Here is a 23,056-nt window from a genome sequence, read left to right as displayed (position 1 = left end):
TTCCGGATGTGGCGTCATTTTGGCGCCAAAAGCATTTAGGCGCCAAATAATGTGGGCGTCTTTTTTGGCGCTAAAAAATATGGGCGTCTTTTTTGGCGCTAAAAAATATGGGCGTCACTTTTGTCTCCACATTATTTAAATCTCATTATTTATTGCTTCTGGTTGCTAGAAGCTTGTTCACTGGCATTTTTTCCCATTCCTGAAACTGTCATTTAAGGAATTTGATCAATTTTGCTTTATATGTTGTTTTTTCTATTAAATATTGCAAGATGTCCCACGTTGACACGGAGTCAGAAGATACTTCTGGAAAAACGCTGCCTGATGCTGGATCTACCAAAGTTAAGTGTATCTGTTGTAAACTTGTGGTATCTGTTCCTCCAGCTGTTGTTTGTAATGAATGTCATGACAAACTTGTTAATGCAGATAATATTTCCTTTAGTAATGTTACATTACCTGTTGTGGTTCCATCAACATCTAATACTCAGAGTGTTCCTGTTAACATGAGATTTTGTTTCTAAATCTATTAAGAAGGCTATGTCTGTTATTCCCCCTTCTAGTAAACGTAAAAGGTCTTTTAAAACTTCTAATTTTTCAGATGAATTTTTAAATGAACATCATCATTCTGATTCTGATAGTGGTTCCTCTGGTTCAGAGGATTCTGTCTCAGAGGTTGATGCTGATAAATCTTCATATTTATTCAAAATGGAATTTATTCGTTCTTTACTTAAAGAGGTCTTAATTGCATTAGAAATAGAGGATTCTGGTCCTCTTGATACTAAATCTAAACGTTTAAATAAGGTTTTTAAATCTCCTGTAGTTATTCCAGAAGTTTTTCCTGTCCCTGATGCTATTTCTGAAGTAATCTCCAGGGAATGGAATAATTTGGGTAATTCATTTACTCCTTCTAAACGTTTTAAGCAATTATATCCTGTGCCATCTGACAGATTAGAATTTTGGGACAAAGTCCCTAAGGTTGATGGGGCTGTCTCTACGCTTGATAAACGTACTACTATTCCTACGGCAGATAGTACTTCCTTTAAGGATCCTTTAGATAGGAAGATTGAATCCTTTCTAAGAAAAGCTTACTTATGTTCAGGTAATCTTCTTAGACCTGCTATATCTTTAGCGGATGTTGCTGCAGCTTCAACTTTTTGGTTAGAAGCTTTAGCGCAACAAGTAACAGATCATAACTCTCATAGCATTGTTAATCTTCTTCAACATGCTAATAACTTTATTTGTGATGCCATCTTTGATATCATTAGAGTTGATGTCGGGTATATGTCTCTAGCTATTTTAGCTAGAAGAGCTTTATGGCTTAAAACTTGTAATGCTGATATGTCTTCTAAGTCAACTTTGCTTTCCCTTTCTTTCCAGGGTAATAAATTATTTGGTTCTCAGTTGGATTCTATTATCTCAACTGTTACTGGAGGGAAAGGAACTTTTTTACCACAGGATAAAAAATCTAAAGGTAAATTTAGGTCTAATAATCGTTTTTGTTCCTTTCGCCACAATAAGGAACAAAAGCCTGATCCTTCGCCCTCAGGAGCGGTATCAGTTTGGAAACCATCTCCAGTCTGGAATAAGTCCAAGCCTTTTAGAAAACCAAAACCAGCTCCCAAGTCCACATGAATGTGCGGCCCTCATTCCAGCCCAGCTGGTAGGGGGCAGATTACTATTTTTCAAACAAGTTTGGATCAATTCAATTCACAATCTTTGGATTCAAAACATTGTTTCAGAAGGGTACAGAATTGGCTTCAAGATAAGGCCTCCTGCAAAGAGATTTTTTCTTTCCCGTGTCCCAGTAAATCCAGCGAAGGCTCAAGCATTTCTGAAATGTGTTTCAGATCTAGAGTTGGCTGGAGTAATTATGCCAGTTCCAGTTCTGGAACAGGGGCTGGGGTTTTATTCAAATCTCTTCATTGTACCAAAGAAGGAGAATTCCTTCAGACCAGTTCTGGATCTAAAAATATTGAATCGTTATGTAAGGATACCAACATTAAAAATGGTAACTATAAGGACTATTCTGCCTTTTGTTCAGCAAGGGCATTATATGTCCACAATAGATTTACAGGATGCATATCTGCATATTCCGATTCATCCAGATCACTATCAGTTTCTGAGATTCTCTTTCCTAAACAAGCATTACCAGTTTGTGGCTCTGCCGCTTGGCCTAGCAACAGCTCCAAGGATTTTTACAAAGGTTCTCGGTGCCCTTCTGTCTGTAATCAGAGAACAGGGTATTGTGGTATTTCCTTATTTGGACGATATCTTGGTACTTGCTCAGTCTTCACATTTAGCAGAATCTCATACGAATCGACTTGTGTTGTTTCTTCAAGATCATGGTTGGAGGATCAATTTACCGAAAAGTTCATTGATTCCTCAAACAAGGGTTACCTTTTTAGGTTTCCAGATAGATTCAGTGTCCATGACTCTGTCTCTGACAGACGAGAGACGTCTAAATTGATCTCAGCTTGTCGAAACCTTCAATCACAATCATTCCCTTCGGTAGCCTTATGCATGGAAATTCTAGGTCTTATGACTGCTGCATCGGACGAGATCCCCTTTGCTCGTTTTCACATGCGACCTCTTCAGCTCTGTATGCTGAATCAGTGGTGCAGGGATTACACAAAGATATCTCAATTAATATCTTTAAAACCGATTGTACGACACTCTCTGACGTGGTGGACAGATCACCATCGTTTAGTTCAGGGGGCTTCTTTTGTTCTTCCGACCTGGACTGTAATTTCAACAGATGCAAGTCTGACAGGTTGGGGAGCTGTTTGGGGGTCTCTGACAGCACAAGGGGTTTGGGAATCTCAGGAGGTGAGATTACCAATCAATATTTTGGAACTCCAGGCAATTTTCAGAGCTCTTTAGTCATGCCCTCTTTTAAAGAGAAAATCGTTCATTTATTTTCAGACAGACAATGTCACAACTGTGGCATACATCAATCATCAAGGAGGGACTCACAGTCCTCTGGCTATGAAAGAAGTATCTCAAATACTGGTATGGGCGGAATCCAGCTCCTGTCTAGTTTCTGCGGTTTATATCCCAGGTATAGACAATTGGGAAGCGGATTATCTCAGTCGCCAAACGTTACATCCGGGCGAATGGTCTCTTCACCCAGAGGTATTTCTTCAGATCGTTCAAATGTGGGAACTTCCAGAAATAGATCTGATGGCTTCTCATCTAAACAAGAAACTTCCCAGGTATCTGTCCAGATCCAGGGATCCTCAAGCGGAAGCAGTGGATGCATTGTCACTTCCTTGGAAGTATCATCCTGCCTATATCTTTCCGCCTCTAGTTCTTCTTCCAAGAGTAATCTCCAAGATTCTGAAGGAATGCTCGTTTGTTCTGCTGGTGGCTCCAGCATGGTCTCACAGGTTTTGGTATGTGGATCTTGTCCGGATGGCCTCTTGCCAACCGTGGACTCTTCCGTTAAGACCAGACCTTCTGTCGCAAGGTCATTTTTTCCATCAGGATCTCAAATCTTTAAATTTAAAGGTATGGAGATTGAACGCTTGATTCTTAGTCAAAGAGGTTTCTCTGACTCTGTAATTAATACTATGTTACAGGCTCGTAAATCTGTATCTAGGGAGATATATTATAGAGTCTGGAAGACTTACATTTCTTGGTGTCTTTCTCATCACTTTACCTGGCATTCTTTTAGAATTGCGAGAATTTTACAGTTTCTTCAGGATGGTTTGGATAAAGGTTTGTCTGCAAGTTCCTTGAAAGGACAAATCTCTGCTCTTTCTGTTCTTTTTCATAGAAAGATTGCTAATCTTCCTGATATTCATTGTTTTGTACAAGCTTTGGTTCGTATAAAACCTGTCATTAAGTCAATTTCTCCTCCTTGGAGTTTGAATTTGGTTCTGGGGGCTCTTCAAGCTCCTCCGTTTGAACCTATGCATTCATTAGACATTAAATTACTTTCTTGGAAAGTTTTGTTTCTTTTGGCCATCTCTTCTGCTAGAAGAGTTTCTGAATTATCTGCTCTTTCTTGTGAGTCTCCTTTTCTGATTTTTTATCAGGATAAGGCGGTGTTGCGAACTTCTTTTAAATTTTTACCTAAGGTTGTAAATTCTAACAACATTAGTAGAGAAATTGTGGTTCCTTCATTATGTCCTAATCCTAAGAATTCTAAGGAGAGATCATTGCATTCTTTGGATGTAGTTAGAGCTTTGAAATATAATGTTGAAGCTACTAAGAATTTCCGAAAGACTTCTAGTCTATTTGTTATCTTTTCCGGTTCTAGGAAAGGTCAGAAGGCCTCTGCCATTTCTTTGGCATCTTGGTTGAAATCTTTAATTCATCATGCTTATGTCGAGTCGGGTAAAACTCCGCCTCAAAGGATTACAGCTCATTCTACTAGGTCAGTTTCTACTTCCTGGGCATTTAGGAATGAAGCTTCGGTTGATCAGATTTGCAAAGCAGCAACTTGGTCTTCTTTGCATACTTTTACTAAATTCTACCATTTTGATGTGTTTTCTTCTTCTGAAGCAGTTTTTGGTAGAAAACTACTTCAGGCAGCTGTTTCAGTTTGATTCTTCTGCTTATAATTTCAGTTTTTGTTTTTTTTTCATTATAAGATTTAAACTTTATTTTGGGTGTGGATTATTTTCAGCGGAATAGGCTGTCTTTATTTCTCTTAAGTGTAGTCAGTCCACGGGTCATCCATTACTTATGGGATTATATCTCTTCCCCAACAGGAAGTTGCAAGAGGATCACCCAAGCAGAGCTGCTATATAGCTTCTCCCCTCACATGTCATATCCAGTCATTCTCTTGCAACCTAACTAAAGATAGGTCGTTGTGAGAGGTCTGTGGTGTTTTTAAACTTAGTTTATTTTTTCAATCAAAAGTTTGTTATTTTAAATGGCACCGGAGTGTGCTGTTTGTTTCTCAGGCAGCATTAGAAGAAGAATCTGCCTGCGTTTTCTATGATCTTAGCAGACGTAACTAAGATCCACTGGCTGTTCTCGCACATTCTGAGGAGTGAGGTAACTTCAGAAAAGGGGACTAGCATGCAGGGCCCCCCTGCAAACGAGGTATGTGCAGTAAATTATTTTTCTAAGCAATGGAATTGACTGAGAAAATACTGCTGATACCAATGTAATGTAAGTTCAGCCTTAAATGCAGTGGTAGCGACTGGTATTAGGCTGATAAGTGTGTGTACACTGAAGTATTTTTCTAGGGAATGGAATTTGACTCAGAAAATACTGTTAATACTGAAGTAATGTATGAGCCTTAACTGCAGTAACAGCGTCTGGTAGCAGGCTTATTAATAACACTTCATAACTTTTAAAATGTATGTTCAAAACGTTTACTGGCTTGTTAATCGTTTTTTGTGAGGTACTTGGTGATAAAACTTATTGGGGCATGATTTTTACCACATGGCTAACTTTTGTTTCTGCATAGAAACAGTTAACTGAGCTTCCCCACTGTTGTAATATGAGTGGGAGGGGCCTATTTCTTTCATGTAATACCAAATTCAATTAACTACTTATGAGATATACAGTAAACACTAAACCTAAAGTCTGAGTTAAACATTTATTAAAGGGACAGTCTAAAATATAATTTATGTATATATTTTTTTTATTCAAATATTTTTATTGAGGGTTTTTATACAGTATAATATAACAAGATATATGTTCTTTCACATATACAACAATTGCAGGAATACACATCGCAATAATACAGGTTTAAACAAGTTTATCTGCATTTCCAACTAAACATATAGCCATGGAACCTCATTTTTCTTTCATGTAATTAGCAAGAGTCCATGAGCTAGTGACGTATGGGATATATATTCCTACCAGGAGGGGCAAAGTTTCCCAAACCTCAAAATGCCTACAAATACACCCCTCTCCACACCCACAAATCGGTTTTACAAACTTTGCCTCCTATGGCGGTGGTGAAGTAAGTTTGTGCTAGATTCTACGTTGATATGCGCTCCGCAGCAGGTTGGAACCCGGTTTTCCTCTCAGCGTGCAGTGAATGTCAGAGGGATGTGAGGAGAGTATTGCCTATTAGAATTCAATGATCTCCTTCTACGGGGTCTATTTCATAGGTTCTCTGTTATCGGTCGTAGAGATTCATCTCTTACCTCCCTTTTCAGATCGACGATATACTCTTATATATATATATATATATATATATATATATATATATATATATATATATATATACCATTACCTCTGCTGATTTTCGTTTCAGTACTCGTTTGGCTTTTCTACAACATGTAGATGAGTGTCCTGGGGTAAGTAAGTCTTATTTTCTGTGACACTCTAAGCTATGGTTGGGCACTTTTTTTATAAAGTTCTAAATATATGTATTCAAACATTTATTTGCCTTGACTCAGGATGTTCAACATTCCTTATTTTCAGACAGTCAGTTTCATATTTGGGATAATGCATTTGAATAAAACAATTTTTTTCTTACCTTAAAATTTGACTTTTCCCTGTGGGCTGTTAGGCTCGCGGGGGCTGAAAATGCTTCATTTTATTGCGTCATTCTTGGCGTGGACTTCTTTTGCGCAGTAAAAATTCAGTCACAATCTTCCAACTTGATCCTCCATGATCCAGGACGTCTCTAGAGAGCTCAGGGGTCTTCAAAATTCATTTTGAGGGAGGTAATCAGTCACAGTAGACCTGTGACAGTGTGTTTGACTGTGATAAAAACGTTAATTATTAAATTGTTATCCGTTTTTGGGTATTAAGGGGTTAATCATCCATTTGCTGGTGGGTGCAATCCTTTCCTAACTTAATACATTTACTGTGAAAATTTGGTTGCTATAACTAATTTGGTTCATTGTTATTTCAACTGTGACAGCTTTTTGTGCTTCTTAAAGGCACAGTAGCATTTTTTATATTGCTTGTAAATTTATTGAAAAAGTATTTTCCAAGCTTGCTAGTCTTATTGCTAGTCTGTTTAAACATGTCTGACACAGATGAATATGTTTGTTCACTATGTATGAAGGCCAATGTGGAGCCCCATAGAAATCTAAATTGCTTAATATTCCTTTCAAAGGGCAAGACCTTATTCGGGCCCGGCTTGAAAGAAATTATCGCTGACATTACGGGAGGTAAGGGCCATGCTCTGCCTCAGGACAGGGCCAAATCAAAGGCCAAACAGTCTAATTTTCGTGCCTTTCGTAACCTCAAGGCAGGAGCAGCATCAACTTCCTCCGCTCCAAAACAGGAAGGAGCTGTTGCTCGTTACAGACAGGGCTGGAAAACTAACCAGTCCTGGAACAAGGGCAAGCAGGCCAGAAAACCTGCTGCTGCCCCTAAGACAGCATGAAGAGAGGGCCCCCTATCCGGAAACGGATCTAGTGGGGGGCAGACTCTCTCTCTTCGCCCAGGCTTGGGCAAGAGATTTCCAGGATCCCTGGGCATTGGAGATCATATCTCAGGGATATCTTCTGGACTTCAAAGCTTCTCCTCCACAAGGGAGATTTTATCTTTCAAGGTTATCAGCAAACCAAATAAAGAAAGAGGCGTTTCTACGCTGTGTACAAGACCTCTTACTAATGGGGGTGATCCACCCAGTTCCGCGGACGGAACACGGGCAAGGATTCTATTCAAATTTGTTTGTGGTTCCCAAGAAAGAGGGAACCTTCAGACCAATCTTGGACTTAAAAATCCTAAGCAAATTCCTAAGAGTTCCATCATTCAAAATGGAAACTATTCGAACCATCCTACCCATGATCCAAGAGGGTCAGTACATGACCACAGTGGACTTAAAGGATGCCTACCTTCACATACCGATTCACAAGGATCATTATCGGTACCTAAGATTTGCCTTCCTAGACAGGCATTACCAGTTTGTAGCTCTTCCCTTCGGGTTAGCTACAGCTCCAAGAATCTTTACAAAGGTTCTGGGCTCTCTTCTGGCGGTACTAAGACCGCGAGGCATAGCGGTGGCTCCGTACCTAGACGACATCCTGATACAAGCGTCAAGTTTTCAAACTGCCAAGTCTCATACAGAGATAGTTCTGGCATTTCTGAGGTCGCATGGGTGGAAGGTGAACGTGGAAAAGAGTTCTCTATTACCACTCACAAGGGTTCCCTTCCTAGGGACTCTTATAGATTCTGTAGAGATGAAAATTTACCTGACGGAGGCCAGGTTATCAAAACTTCTAAATGCTTGCCGTGCCCTTCATTCCATTCCACACCTGTCAGTAGCTCAGTGCATGGAAGTAATCAGCTTAATGGTAGCGGCAATGGACATAGTACCATTTGCGCGCCTGCATCTCAGACCGCTGCAATTGTGCATGCTAAGTCAGTGGAATGGGGATTACTCAGATTTGTCCCCTCTACTAAATCTGGATCAAGAGACCAGAGATTCTCTTCTATGGTGGCTTTCTCTGCCCCACCTGTCCAAGGGGATGACCTTTCGCAGGCCAGATTGGACGATTGTAACAGACGCCAGCCTTCTGGGTTGGGGCGCAGTCTGGAATTCCCTGAAGGCTCAGGGATCATAGACTCAGGAGGAGAAACTCCTCCCAATAAATATTCTGGAGTTAAGAGCAATATTCAATGCTCTTCTAGCTTGGCCTCAGTTAGCAACTCTGAGGTTCATCAGATTTCTGTCGGACAACATCACGACTGTGGCTTACATCAACCATCAAGGGGGAACCAGGAGTTCCCTAGCGATGTTGGAAGTCTCAAAGATAATTCGCTGGGCAGAGTCTCACGCGGATTTTCTAAGTCGCCAGACTTTTCATCCGGGGGAGTGGGAACTTCATCCGGAGGTCTTCGCCCCAACTGATTCATCGTTGGGGCAAGCCAGATCTGGATCTCATGGCGTCTCGTCAGAACGCCAAGCTTCCTTGTTACGGGTCCAGGGACCCGGGAGCGGTGCTGATAGATGCTCTGACAGCCCCTTGGGTCTTCAACATTGATTATGTGTTTCCACCATTTCCGATGCTTCCTCGGCTGATTGCCAAGATCAAACAGGAGAGAGCATCGGTGATTCTGATAGCGCCTGCGTGGCCACGCAGGACCTGGTATGCAGACCTAGTGGACATGTCGTCCTGTCCACCATGGTCTCTGCCTCTGAGGCAGGACCTTCTAATTCAGGGTCCTTTCAACCATCCAAATCTAATTTCTCTGAGGCTGACTGCATGGAGATTGAACGCTTGATTATATCAAAGCGTGGCTTCTCGGAGTCGGTTATTGATACCTTAATACAGGCTAGGAAACCTGTTACCAGAAGAATTTACCATAAGATATGGCGTAAATATTTATATTGGTGCAAATCCAAGAGTTACTCATGGAGTAAGGTTAGGATTCCTAGGATATTGTCTTTTCTACAAGAGAGTTTAGAAAAGGGCTTATCCGCTAGTTCGTTAAAGGGACAGATTTCTGCTCTGTCTATTCTTCTACACAAGCGTCTGGCAGAAGTTCCAGACGTTCAGGCTTTTTGTCAGGCTTTGGCTAGGATTAAGCCTGTGTTTAAGACTGTTGCTCCGCCGTGGAGCTTAAACTTAGTTCTTAACATTCTGCAAGGCGTTCCATTTGAACCCCTTCATTCCATTGATATCAAGCTGTTATCTTGGAAAGTTCTGTTTTTGATGGCTATTTCCTCGGCTCGAAGAGTGTCTGAGTTATCTGCCTTACATTGTGATTCTCCTTATCTGATTTTTCATTCAGACAAGGTAGTTCTGCGTACTAAACCTGGGTTCTTACCTAATGTAGTTTCTAACTGGAATATCAATAAAGAGATTGTTGTTCCATCATTGTGTCCTAACCCTTCTTCAAAGAAGGAACGACTCTTGCATAATCTGGACGTAGTCCGTGCCCTGAAGTTCTATTTGCAGGCAACTAAAGATTTTCGTCAAACTTCTTCCCTGTTTGTCGTTTACTCTGGACAGAGGAGAGGTCAAAAGGCTTCGGCTACCTCTCTCTCCTTTTGGCTTCGTAGCATAATACGTTTAGCCTATGAGACTGCTGGACAGCAGCCTCCTGAAAGAATTACAGCTCATTCTACTAGAGCTGTGGCTTCCACCTGGGCCTTTAAAAATGAGGCCTCTGTTGAACAGATTTGCAAGGCTGCAACTTGGTCTTCACTTCACACTTTTTCAAAATTTTACAAATTTGACACTTTTGCTTCTTCGGAGGCTATTTTTGGGAGAAAGGTACTTCAGGCAGTGGTTCCCTCCGTTTAAAGTTCCTGCCTTGTCCCTCCCTTCATCCGTGTACTTTAGCTTTGGTATTGGTATCCCATAAGTAATGGATGACCCGTGGACTGACTACACTTAACAAGAAAAAACATAATTTATTTCATGTAATTAGCAAGAGTCCATGAGCTAGTGACGTATGGGATATACATTCCTACCAGGAGGGGCAAAGTTTCCCAAACCTCAAAATGCCTATAAATACACCCCTCACCACACCCACAATTCAGTTTTACAAACTTTGCCTCCGATGGAGGTGGTGAAGTAAGTTTGTGCTAGATTCTACGTTGATATGCGCTCCGCAGCAAGTTGGAGCCCGGTTTTCCTCTCAGCGTGCAGTGAATGTCAGAGGGATGTGAGAAGAGTATTGCCTATTAGAATACAGTGATCTCCTTCTACGGGGTCTATTTCATAGGTTCTCTGTTATCGGTCGTAGAGATTCATCTCTTACCTCCCTTTTCAGATCGACGATATACTCTTATATATACCATTACCTCTGCTGATTCTCGTTTCAGTACTGGTTTGGCTATCTGCTATATGTAGATGAGTGTCCTGGGGTAAGTAAGTCTTATTTTCTGTGACACTCCAAGCTATAGTTGGGCACTTTGTTTATAAAGTTCTAAATATATGTATTCAAACATTTATTTGCCTTGACTCAGAATGTTCAACTTTCCTTATTTTCAGACAGTCAGTTTCATATTTGGGATAATGCATTTTTTGATTTATTCATTTTTTCTTACCTTCAAAAATTTGACTCTTCCCGGTGGGCTATTAGGCTCGCGGGGGCTGAAAATGCCTCTTTTTTATTACGTCATTTTTGGCGCGGACTTTTTTGGCGCAAAATTCTATTTCCGTTTCCGGCGTCATACGTGTCGCCGGAAGTTACGTCATTTTTTGACGTTATTTCGCGCCAAAAATGTCGGCGTTCCGGATATGGCGTCATTTTGGCGCCAAAAGCATTTAGGCGCCAAATAATATGGGCGTCGCTTTAGTCTCCTCAATTATTTAAGTCTCATTTTTTATTGCTTCTGGTTGCTAGAGGCTTGTTCTTGGCATTTTTTCCCATTCCTGAAACTGTCATTTAAGGAATTTGATCAATTTTGCTTTATATATATGTTGTTTTTTCTCTTACATATTGCAAGATGTCTCACGTTGCATCTGAGTCAGAAGATACTACAGGAAAATCGCTGTCAAGTACTGAATCTACCAAAGCTAAGTGCATCTGCTGTAAACTTTTGGTAGCCATTTCTCCAGCTGTTGTTTGTATTGATTGTCATGACAAACTTGTTAAAGCAGATATTTCCTTTAGTAAAGTACCATTGCCTGTTGCAGTTCCTTCAACATCTAAGGTGCAGAATGTTCCTGATAATATAAGAGATTTTGTTTCTGAATCCATAAAGAAGGCTATGTCTGTTATTTCTCCTTCTAGTAAACGTAAAAAATCTTTTAAAACTTCTCTCCCTACAGATGAATTTTTAAATGAACATCATCATTCTGATTCTGATGACTCCTCTGGTTCAGAGGATTCTGTCTCTGAGGTTGATGCTGATAAATCTTCATATTTATTTAAAATGGAATTTATTCGTTCTTTACTTAAAGAAGTACTAATTGCTTTAGAAATAGAGGATTCTGGTCCTCCTGATACTAATTCTAAACGTTTGGATAAGGTATTTAAAGCTCCTGTGGTTATTCCAGAAGTTTTTCCTGTTCCTAATGCTATTTCTGCAGTAATTTCCAAAGAATGGGATAAATTGGGTAATTCATTTACTCCTTCTAAACGTTTTAAGCATTTATATCCTGTGCCGTCTGACAGATTGGAATTTTGGGACAAAATCCCTAAAGTTGATGGGGCTATTTCTACCCTTGCTAAACGTACTACTATTCCTACGTCAGATGGTACTTCGTTTAAGGATCCTCTAGATAGGAAAATTGAGTCCTTTCTAAGAAAAGCTTATCTGTGTTCAGGTAATCTTCTTAGACCTGCTATATCTTTGGCTGATGTTGCTGCAGCTTCAACTTTTTGGTTGGAAACTTTAGCGCAACAAGTAACACATCGTGATTCTCATGATATTATTATTCTTCTACAGCATGCTAATAATTTTATCTGTGATGCCATTTTTGATATTATCAGAGTTGATGTCAGGTTTATGTCTCTAGCTATTTTAGCTAGAAGAGCTTTATGGCTTAAAACTTGGAATGCTGATATGGCTTCTAAATCAACTTTACTTTCTATTTCTTTCCAGGGTAACAAATTATTTGGTTCTCAGTTGGATTCCATCATTTCAACTGTTACTGGTGGGAAAGGAACTTTTTTACCACAGGATAAAAAATCTAAAGGTAAAAGTAGGGCTAATAATCGTTTTCGTTCCTTTCGTTTCAACAAAGAACAAAAGCCTGATCCTTCATCCTCAGGAGCAGTTTCAGTTTGGAAACCATCTCCAGTCTGGAATAAATCCAAGCCAGCTAGAAAGGCAAAGCCTGCTTCTAAGTCCACATGAAGGTGCGGCCCTCATTCCAGCTCAGCTGGTAGGGGGCAGGTTACGTTTTTTCAAAGAAATTTGGATCAATTCTGTTCACAATCTTTGGATTCAGAACATTGTTTCGGAAGGGTACAGGATTGGTTTCAAGATGAGACCTCCTGCAAAGAGATTTTTTCTTTCCCGTGTCCCAGTAAATCCAGTAAAAGCTCAAGCATTTCTGAAATGTGTTTCAGATCTAGAGTTGACTGGAGTAATTATGCCAGTTCCAGTTCTGGAACAGGGGATGGGGTTTTATTCAAATCTCTTCATTGTACCAAAGAAGGAGAACTCCTTCAGACCAGTTCTGGATCTAAAAATATTGAATCGTTATGTACGAATACCAACGTTCAAAATGGTAACTGTAAGGACTATCTTGCCTTTTGTTCAGCAAGGGAATTATATGTCCACAATAGATTTACAGGATGCATATCTGCATATTCCGATTCATCCAGATCATTATCAGTTCCTGAGATTCTCTTTTCTGGACAAGCATTACCAGTTTGTGGCTCTGCCGTTTGGCCTAGCGACAGCTCCAAGAATTTTTTCAAAGGTTCTCGGTGCCCATCTGTCTGTAATCAGAGAACAGGGTATTGTGGTATTTCCTTATTTGGACGATATCTTGGTACTTGCTCAGTCTTTACATTTAGCAGAATCTCATACGAATCGACTTGTGTTGTTTCTTCAAGATCATGGTTGGAGGATCAATTTACCAAAAAGTTCTTTGATTCCTCAGACAAGGGTAACCTTTCTGGGTTTCCAGATGGATTCAGTGTCCATGACTCTGTCTTTAACAGACAAGAGACGTCTAAAATTGATTGCAGCTTGTCGAAACCTTCAGTCACAATCATTCCCTTCGGTAGCCTTATGCATGGAAATTCTAGGTCTTATGACTGCTGCATCGGACGCGATCCCCTTTGCTCGTTTTCACATGCGACCTCTTCAGCTCTGTATGCTGAAGCAATGGTGCAAGGATTACACGAAGATATCTCAAACAATATCTTTAAAACCGATTGTTCGACACTCTCTAACATGGTGGACAGATCACCATCGTTTAATTCAGGGGGCTTCTTTTGTGCTTCCGACCTGGACTGTAATTTCAACAGATGCAAGTCTCTCGGGTTGGGGAGCTGTGTGGGGATCTCTGACAGCACAAGGAGTTTGGGAATCTCAGGAGGTGAGATTTCCGATCAATATTTTGGAACTCCGTGCAATTTTCAGAGCTCTTCAGTTTTGGCCTCTTCTGAAGAGAGAATCGTTCATTTGTTTTCAGACAGACAATGTCACAACTGTGGCATACATCAATCATCAAGGAGGGACTCACAGTCCTCTGGCTATGAAAGAAGTATCTCGAATTTTGGTTTGGGCGGAATCCAGCTCCTGTCTAATCTCTGCGGTTCATATCCCAGGTATAGACAATTGGGAAGCGGATTATCTCAGTCGCCAAACGTTGCATCCGGGCGAATGGTCTCTTCACCCAGAGGTATTTCTTCAGATTGTTCAAATGTGGGAACTTCCAGAAATAGATCTGATGGCGTCCCATCTAAACAAGAAACTTCCCAGGTATCTGTCCAGATCCCGGGATCCTCAGGCGGAGGCAGTGGATGCATTATCACTTCCTTGGAAGTATCATCCTGCCTATATCTTTCCGCCTCTAGTTCTTCTTCCAAGAGTAATCTCCAAGATTCTGAAGGAATGCTCGTTTGTTCTGCTGGTAGCTCCGGCATGGCCTCACAGGTTTTGGTATGCGGATCTTGTCCGGATGGCCTCCTGCCAACCGTGGACTCTTCCGTTACGACCAGACCTTCTGTCACAAGGTCCCTTTTTCCATCAGGATCTGAAATCCTTAAATTTAAAGGTATGGAGATTGAACGCTTGATTCTTGGTCAAAGAGGTTTCTCTGACTCTGTCATTACTACTATGTTACAGGCTCGTAAATCTGTATCTCGAGAGATATATTATAGAGTCTGGAAGACTTATATTTCTTGGTGTCTTTCTCATCATTTTTCTTGGCATTCTTTTAGAATACCGAGAATTTTACAGTTTCTTCAGGATGGTTTAGATAAGGGTTTGTCCGCAAGTTCTTTGAAAGGACAAATCTCTGCTCTTTCAGTTCTTTTTCATAGAAAGATTGCTATTCTTCCTGATATTCATTGTTTTGTACAAGCTTTGGTACGTATAAAACCTGTCATTAAGTCAATTTCTCCTCCTTGGAGTTTGAATTTGGTTCTGGGAGCTCTTCAAGCTTCTCCATTTGAACCTTTGCATTCATTGGACATTAAATTACTTTCTTGGAAAGTTTTGTTCCTTTTGGCCATCTCTTCTGCTAGAAGAGTTTCTGAATTATCTGCTCTTTCTTGTGAGTCTCCTTTTCTGATTTTTCATCGGGATAAGGCGGTGTTGCGAACTTCTTTTGAATTTTTACCTAAAGTTGTGAATTCCAACAACATTAGTAGGGAAATTGTGGTTCCTTCATTATGTCCTAATCCTAAGAATTCTAAGGAGAAATCGTTGCATTCTTTGGATGTTGTTAGAGCTTTGAAATATTATGTTGAAGCTACGAAATCTTTCCGTAAGACTTCTAGTCTATTTGTTATCTTTTCCGGTTCTAGAAAAGGCCAGAAAGCTTCTGCCATTTCTTTGGCATCTTGGTTGAAATCTTTAATTCATCTTGCCTATGTTGAGTCGGGTAAAACTCCGCCTCATAGGATTACAGCTCATTCTACTAGGTCAGTTTCTACTTCCTGGGCGTTTAAGAATGAAGCTTCGGTTGACCAGATATGCAAAGCAGCAACTTGGTCCTCTTTGCATACTTTTACTAAATTCTACCATTTTGATGTATTTTCTTCTTCTGAAGCAGTTTTTGGTAGAAAAGTACTTCAGGCAGCGGTTTCAGTTTGAATCTTCTGCTTATGTTTTTCGTTAAACTTTATTTTGGGTGTGGATTATTTTCAGCAGGAATTGGCTGTCTTTATTTTATCCCTCCCTCTCTAGTGACTCTTGTGTGGAAAGATCCACATCTTGGGTAGTCATTATCCCATACGTCACTAGCTCATGGACTCTTGCTAATTACATGAAAGAAAACATAATTTATGTAAGAACTTACCTGATAAATTCATTTCTTTCATATTAGCAAGAGTCCATGAGGCCCGCCCTTTTTTTTTTTTTTTTGTGGTGGTTATGATTTTGTATAAAGCACAATTATTCCAATTCCTTATTTTATATGCTTTCGCACTTTTTTATCACCCCACTTCTTGGCTATTCGTTAAACTGAATTGTGGGTGTGGTGAGGGGTGTATTTATAGGCATTTTGAGGTTTGGGAAACTTTGCCCCTCCTGGTAGGAATGTATATCCCATACGTCACTAGCTCATGGACTCTTGCTAATATGAAAGAAATGAATTTATCAGGTAAGTTCTTACATAAATTATGTTTTATGCTTACCTGATAAATTTATTTCTCTTGTAGTGTAGTCAGTCCACGGCCCGCCCTGTCTTTTAAGGCAGATCTAAATTTTAATTAAACTCCAGTCACCACTGCACCCTATGGTTTCTCCTTTCTCGTCTTGTTTCGGTCGAATGACTGAATATGACATGTGAGGGGAGGAGCTATATAGCAGCTCTGCTTGGGTGATCCTCTTGCAACTTCCTGTTGGGGAAGAGATATAATCCCATAAGTAATGGATGACCCGTGGACTGACTACACTACAAGAGAAATAAATTTATCAGGTAAGCATAAATTATGTTTTTATCCCTCCCTCTCTAGTGACTCTTGCGTGGAAGATCCACATCTAGGGTAGTCATTATCCCATACGTCACTAGCTCATGGACTCTTGCTAATTACATGAAAGAAAACATAATTTATCTAAGAACTTACCTGATAAATTCATTTCTTTCATATTAGCAAGAGTCCATGAGGACCACCCTTGTGGTGGTTATGATTTTTTTGTATAAAGCACAATTATTCCAATTCCTTATTTTTTATGCTTTCGCACTTTTTTCTTATCACCCCACTTCTTGGCTATACATTAAACTGATTTGTGGGTGTGGTGAGGGGTGTATTTATAGGCATTTTGAGGTTTGGGAAACTTTGCCCCTCCTGGTAGGAATGTATATCCCATACGTCACTAGCTCATGGACTCTTGCTAATATGAAAAATGAATTTATCAGGTAAGTTCTTACATAAATTATGTTTTTTCACCCTAATATTACTCCTACAGTTCCTTGTTCCCTTGGCAGAATGACTGGGGGATGAGGCGAGTGGGGGAGGTATTTAAGCCTTTAGCTGGGGTGTATTTGCCTCCTTCTGGTGGCCAGGTTCTGTATTTCCCAAAAGTAATGAATACAGCTGTGGACTCTCCCCGTCAGAAGAAAAGAAAATTATCTGGTAAACATAATTTAAGTTATTGCTTCTGTTACGTCAATTTGTGTATGAATAGCTGTCCCTGCTAATTGCTCACTACAACCTCAGCCCATTTGATTGTTTCACAAACCTCATTCGCTTATCGCTATCTATCTATCTATCTATCTATCTATCTATCTATCTATCTATCTATATATATATATATATATATATATATATATATATATATATATATATATATATATATACACAAAATGTCTTACTTATCTCTCACTGTATATACAGTAAAGTAAAACCAATACTTTGAACAATGAAAAATTGACATTTTAGATTTTCTCCCACCCCCACATCTTTTCTATAACCAGTACTTAAAGGGACATGAAACCTAAAAAATTTCTTTTGATTCAAATAGAGCATACCATTTTAAACAACTTCTCAACTTGCTGCTTTTATTTGCTTTGTTTTCTTTGTATCCTTTGTGGAAAAGCATATAGATGCTGATTGGTGGCTGCATATACGTCTCTTGTTGTTGGCTTACCAATGTGTGTTCAGCTATTTCCCAGTAGTGCATTACTGCTCCTTCAATAAAGGATACCATAAGAACTAATCAAAATTGTTAATAGAAGTAAATTGGAAAGTTGTTTATAATTGTACACTTTATCTGAACCCTGAAAGAAAATAATTTGGTTTAATGTCCGTTTAAGTATTGAAATTTTCAAGCATAGGTGGGGATGCAACAGGCAAAATCAGCTATTTTTTTATTGCTTTTGATTTGAATATGACTTAATTGACTTATCCTAACTTAGTTTAATAAAACTTTTTTATTTTTTTTCTGTTTACAGATCAGGCCATTCCATCCTCAAGGACAAGAGCTGTGGTACACTTGTTTTTGTTTATTTTTGGCTGTATCTATATACTGACATATCAAAGTGTTATTTTACAGAAATTATAACATTAAATGGACAGTATACTGTAAAATAGTTTTTCCCTTAATGTGTTTACAATATTTACAATTGCTTTTTTTACTAACTGCAGAGTAAAAAATATATGAAAATTAGATTTTTAAGGTTTATTTGTGTATATTAAAGCTCTGATTTTGTGTTTTGAAGCCACAACCTAATAAAATGGGTTGAGCTTGTAGATATAATCAGATCTCATTACTGTATCACATTGTGCACATATACCTGCTTCTTTATCTTATATCTGTCCTTAAAACAATCACCAGTACTTTGAGAGAACAAAGTAAAATCAACATTTTATTACCTTATCTCTGCTATATCTCACTGGGAGTGTAATTTCTTCTGCTGGCTGTGTTTACAAAGCTTATCTATAGCTGGTACGCGCGGCCACAAACTTTCAGAATAGGTGGGGATACCACATGCTAAATCAACCATTTCAAATGCCAATATAAGGGTAAAGGAGCTACTTGTAAACAATTTAATACAGTCCAGCAGGTAAAGTGGATCATTGGGAACAAATTAAAGGGGAGAACATTTTTGAGTAAACTGTCCCTTTAAGCTTCTCAGACATTACGTGAACATGTATTCCACCAGTGCTTTACCTGCTCCCCTATATATTTATCCCACACTTCTGTACCTCTACCTATTGGCAGCATGCACTGATATTTCTCTCTCCAACTGGCTTATGTTTTCACTATCTCAATCCAGTGTGCTTATTACTGCAGAACACTGCATCTGAAATTTCTGGCTCCAAACTCTGAGTCACACTTGCGTATGGTTAACTCCTATGTTTTCTTGTTTGCTTCTAAATTTAAAATGCGAACGCCTGTGTTTGTTTCCAAGTCTCGGTTATTTGCAATTATGTTGCAATAAGAACTGCTCATTTTGAAGTTTCTTTATATACATTTTTATATTTTAGTTTTGCTTAATAAAATTTCTACAAATGTTAAATGTGAAAAACATTTTTTTTGGGTCCTCTTACAAAAGGTTGTAAAGTCGCTAACAGAGTTATACAAACATCTAAGGCATTAGTGTTTATTTTACAGGGAATAAACTCTTCAACTCCTGCAGTGTCAAAGGATATGAAGAATAAAGCAGTTTTGTGCAAACCCCTATCAATGACAAAGGCTACTTATTGCAAGCCTCACATGCAAACAAAGACTTGCCAGACAGGTATAGTTTTTATAATGGTGTTAAATTCAACAAAATGTAAAAAACAAAAATGAAATTGTAGTTGGGTCATCTAACATTTACAAAATAAGCTGTGTAGTTATGTTACATTATGTAATTAGTCACTTAGGTCATATACTTTGTAGTTATTTGTTATATTTGTTTATATTTTGCCATATTACATAGTGCAGAATACATAATAAAATATAGAGTTAAAATCTACAATGCAAGATTGCACAGGATGACATTTAAATGTAGAGGTTTAGTTGTGAATTACACCACGTGTAGGGGTTGCTTGTCTGAATGCAAGCAATGATTATATGAGGCGGTAATAAGTCAAAGAACTTAAACTTTAAAACTGAGTAGGCAGATCATTGTAGAGTTTTCCACAGAGAAGTCTTGCATATGACACAAGAGGAGGTGTTGGTGTTAGAGGATAGACAAAATGTATTGGTAGATTGAAAAGGGCAGTTTGCAATATTTTTGATACAAGAATAAAATGATTTAGTTTTAAAGGGTAAGCATTTTAATTATTTACTGTATGGGGACACCTTGGTATGGTCTCTGAAGTGCTGCTACTGTTAAATGTCAAGTTAGATTAGTCTGTCAGCAACATTCAAGACTAGAGAGGGATGGAATTGGTTGTTTTAAAGTCTACAAAAAACTAGTTAGATCAGTAGGTGAATTAATATTTTGTTGTAGATAAAGCAATTTCTCTTGTAAAGGTGTATCCAGTCCACGGGTTCATCCATTACTTGTGGGATATTCTCCTTCCCAACAGGAAGCTGCAAGAGGACACTCACAGCAGAGCGGTCTATATAGCTCCTCCCCTAACTGCCACCCCCAGTCATTCTCTTGCAGCTCTCGACAAGAAAGGAAGTATCAAGAGAGATGTGGTGACTTAGTGTAGTTTTTACCTTCAATCAAAAGTTTATTTTTAAACGGTACCGGCGTCGTACTGTTTTTACTCTCAGGCAGAAATTGGGAGAAGACTTCTGCCTGGAGGTTTGATGATCTTAGCGGTTTGTAACTAAGGTCCATTGCTGTTCTCACACATAATTGAAGAGTATGGAAAAAAAACTTCAGTTGGGGGGACGGTCTGCAGATTGCCTGCTTTGAGGTATGTTCAGTATATTTTTTTCTAGAGAGATAAGGTCTAGAAAATGCTGACAGTGCCTGGTATATTTAAGGTAAGCCCGATACAGTGATTTAACAACAACTGGGATCATGCTTGCAAAAAGGGATAATATTCATGTTAATACCTATTTCTTCTGTTATGTGTGATCAGTCCACGGGTCATCATTACTTCTGGGATATAACTCCTCCCCAACAGGAAATGCAAGAGGATTCACCCAGCAGAGCTGCATATAGCTCCTCCCCTCTACGTCAGTCCCAGTCATTCTCTTGCACCCAACGACTAGATAGGATGTGTGAGAGGACTATGGTGATTATACTTAGTTTTTATGACTTCAATCAAAAGTTTGTTATTTTACAATAGCACCGGAGCGTGTTATTACTTCTCTGGCAGAGTTTGAGGAAGAATCTACCAGAGTTTTTTACTATGATTTTAACCGGAGTAGTTAAGATCATATTGCTGTTCTCGGCCATCTGAGGGAGGTAAAAGCTTCAGATCAGGGGACAGCGGGCAGATGAATCTGCATTGAGGTATGTAGCAGTTTTTATTTTCTGAATGGAATTGATGAGAAAATCCTGCCATACCGTTATAATGACATGTATGTATACACTTCAGTATTCTGGGGATGGTATTTCACCGGAACTACTCTGTTAAAAGTCACTAATCCTTTTTAATAAGTATTTATCATGTTAAACGTTTTTGCTGGAATGTAGAATCGTTTACATTTCTGAGGTACTGAGTGAATAAATATTTGGGCATTATTTTCCACTTGGCAGTTGTTTGGTTTTAATTGTGACAGTTTCGTTTCTCTTCACTGCTGTGTGTGAGGGAGGGGCCGTTTTTGGCGCTCTTTGCTACGCATCAAAAATTTCCAGTCAGTTACTCTTATATTTCCTGCATGATCCGGTTCATCTCCGACAGATCTCAGGGGTCTTCAAACTTCTTTAGAGGGAGGTAGATTCTCTCAGCAGAGCTGTGAGAATTTTATATTGACTGTGAATAAAAACGTTGCTCTGTAATTTTTATGTCAAATTTAATTATTGTTATTTTACTATGGGAACAAACCTTTGCTAAAAGTTGTGTTGTTTTAAAGTTTGATGCTATAACTGTTTTTTTCAGTTCATTATTTCAACTGTCATTTAATCGTTTAGTACCTCTTTGAGGCACAGTACGTTTTTGCTAAAAAAGATTATAACCAAGTTGCAAGTTTTATTGCTAGTGTGTTAAACATGTCTGACTCAGAGGAAGATATCTGTGTCATTTGTTCCAATGCCAAGGTGGAGCCCAATAGAAATTTATGTACTAACTGTATTGATGCTACTTTAAATAAAAGTCAATCTGTACAATTTGAACAAATTTCACCAAACAGCGAAGAGAAAGTTATGCCGACTAACTCGCCTCACGCGGCAGTACCTGCATCTCCCGCCCGGGAGGTGCGTGATATTATGGCGCCTTGTACATCTGGGCGGCCATTACAGATAACATTACAAGATATGGCTACTGTTATGACTGAAGTTTTGTCTAAATTACCAGAACTAAGAGGCAAGCGTGATCACTCTGGGGTGAGAACAGAGTGCGCTGACAATACTAGGGCCATGTCTGATACTGCGTCACAGCTTGCAGAGCATGAGGACGGAGAGCTTCATTCTGTGGGTGACGGTTCTGATCCAAACAGATTGGATTCAGATATTTCAAATTTTAAATTTAAATTGGAGAACCTCCGTGTATTACTAGGGGAGGTTTTAGCAGCTCTCAATGATTGTAACACCGTTGCAATACCAGAGAAACTGTGTAGGTTGGATAAATACTTTGCGGTACCGGCGAGTACTGACGTTTTTCCTATACCTAAGAGACTAACTGAAATTGTTACTAAGGAGTGGGATAGACCCGGTGTGCCGTTCTCACCCCCTCCAATATTTAGAAAGATGTTTCCAATAGACGCCACCACTCGGGACTTATGGCAAACGGTCCCTAAGGTGGAGGGAGCAGTTTCTACTTTAGCTAAGCGTACCACTATCCCGGTGGAGGATAGCTGTGCTTTTTCAGATCCAATGGATAAAAAATTAGAGGGTTACCTTAAGAAAATGTTTGTTCAACAAGGTTTTATATTGCAACCCCTTGCATGTATCGCGCCGATTACGGCTGCGGCAGCATTTTGGATTGATTCTCTGGAAGAGAACCTTAGTTCATCTACGCTAGACGACATTACGGACAGGCTTAGAGTCCTTAAACTAGCTAATTCATTCATTTCGGAGGCCGTAGTACATTTAACCAAACTTACGGCTAAGAACTCAGGATTCGCCATCCAGGCACGTAGGGCGCTGTGGCTAAAATCCTGGTCAGCTGATGTTACTTCTAAGTCCAAATTACTTAATATACCTTTCAAGGGGCAGTCTTTATTTGGGCCCGGTTTGAAAGAAATTATCGCTGACATTACAGGAGGTAAGGGCCACGCCCTACCTCAAGACAAAGCCAAAGCTAAGGCTAGACAGTCTAATTTTCGTCCCTTTCGGAATTTCAAAACAGGAGCAGCATCAACCTCCACTGCACCAAAACAGGAGGGAGCTGTTGCTCGTTACAGGCAAGGCTGGAAGCCTAACCAGTCCTGGAACAAGGGCAAGCAGGCCAGGAAACCTGCTGCTGCCCCAAAGACAGCATGAACCGAGAGCCCCCGATCCGGGACCGGATCTAGTGGGGGGCAGACTTTCTCTCTTCGCCCAGGCCTGGGCAAGAG

General features: G+C 39.5%; 1 protein-coding gene across 5 annotated transcripts in view; it reads left to right on the top strand.

Annotated features, from left to right (window-relative positions):
- Positions 1-23,056, top strand: part of ZMYM2 (zinc finger MYM-type containing 2) — a 409,791-nt gene that overhangs the window by 237,724 nt on the left and 149,011 nt on the right. For all 5 annotated transcript variants that reach the window (XM_053708531.1, XM_053708528.1, XM_053708530.1 and 2 more), the window contains 2 exons: positions 17,901-17,935; positions 19,064-19,190. In XM_053708531.1, the coding sequence (XP_053564506.1) occupies positions 17,901-17,935; positions 19,064-19,190 (162 nt within the window). The remainder of the gene's footprint in view (positions 1-17,900; positions 17,936-19,063; positions 19,191-23,056) is intronic.

Source organism: Bombina bombina, chromosome 3, assembly GCF_027579735.1.
Source record: "Bombina bombina isolate aBomBom1 chromosome 3, aBomBom1.pri, whole genome shotgun sequence".
In the NCBI taxonomy this organism is placed as follows: Eukaryota; Metazoa; Chordata; class Amphibia; order Anura; family Bombinatoridae; genus Bombina; species Bombina bombina.
This window is presented reverse-complemented; position numbering and strand designations above follow the sequence as displayed.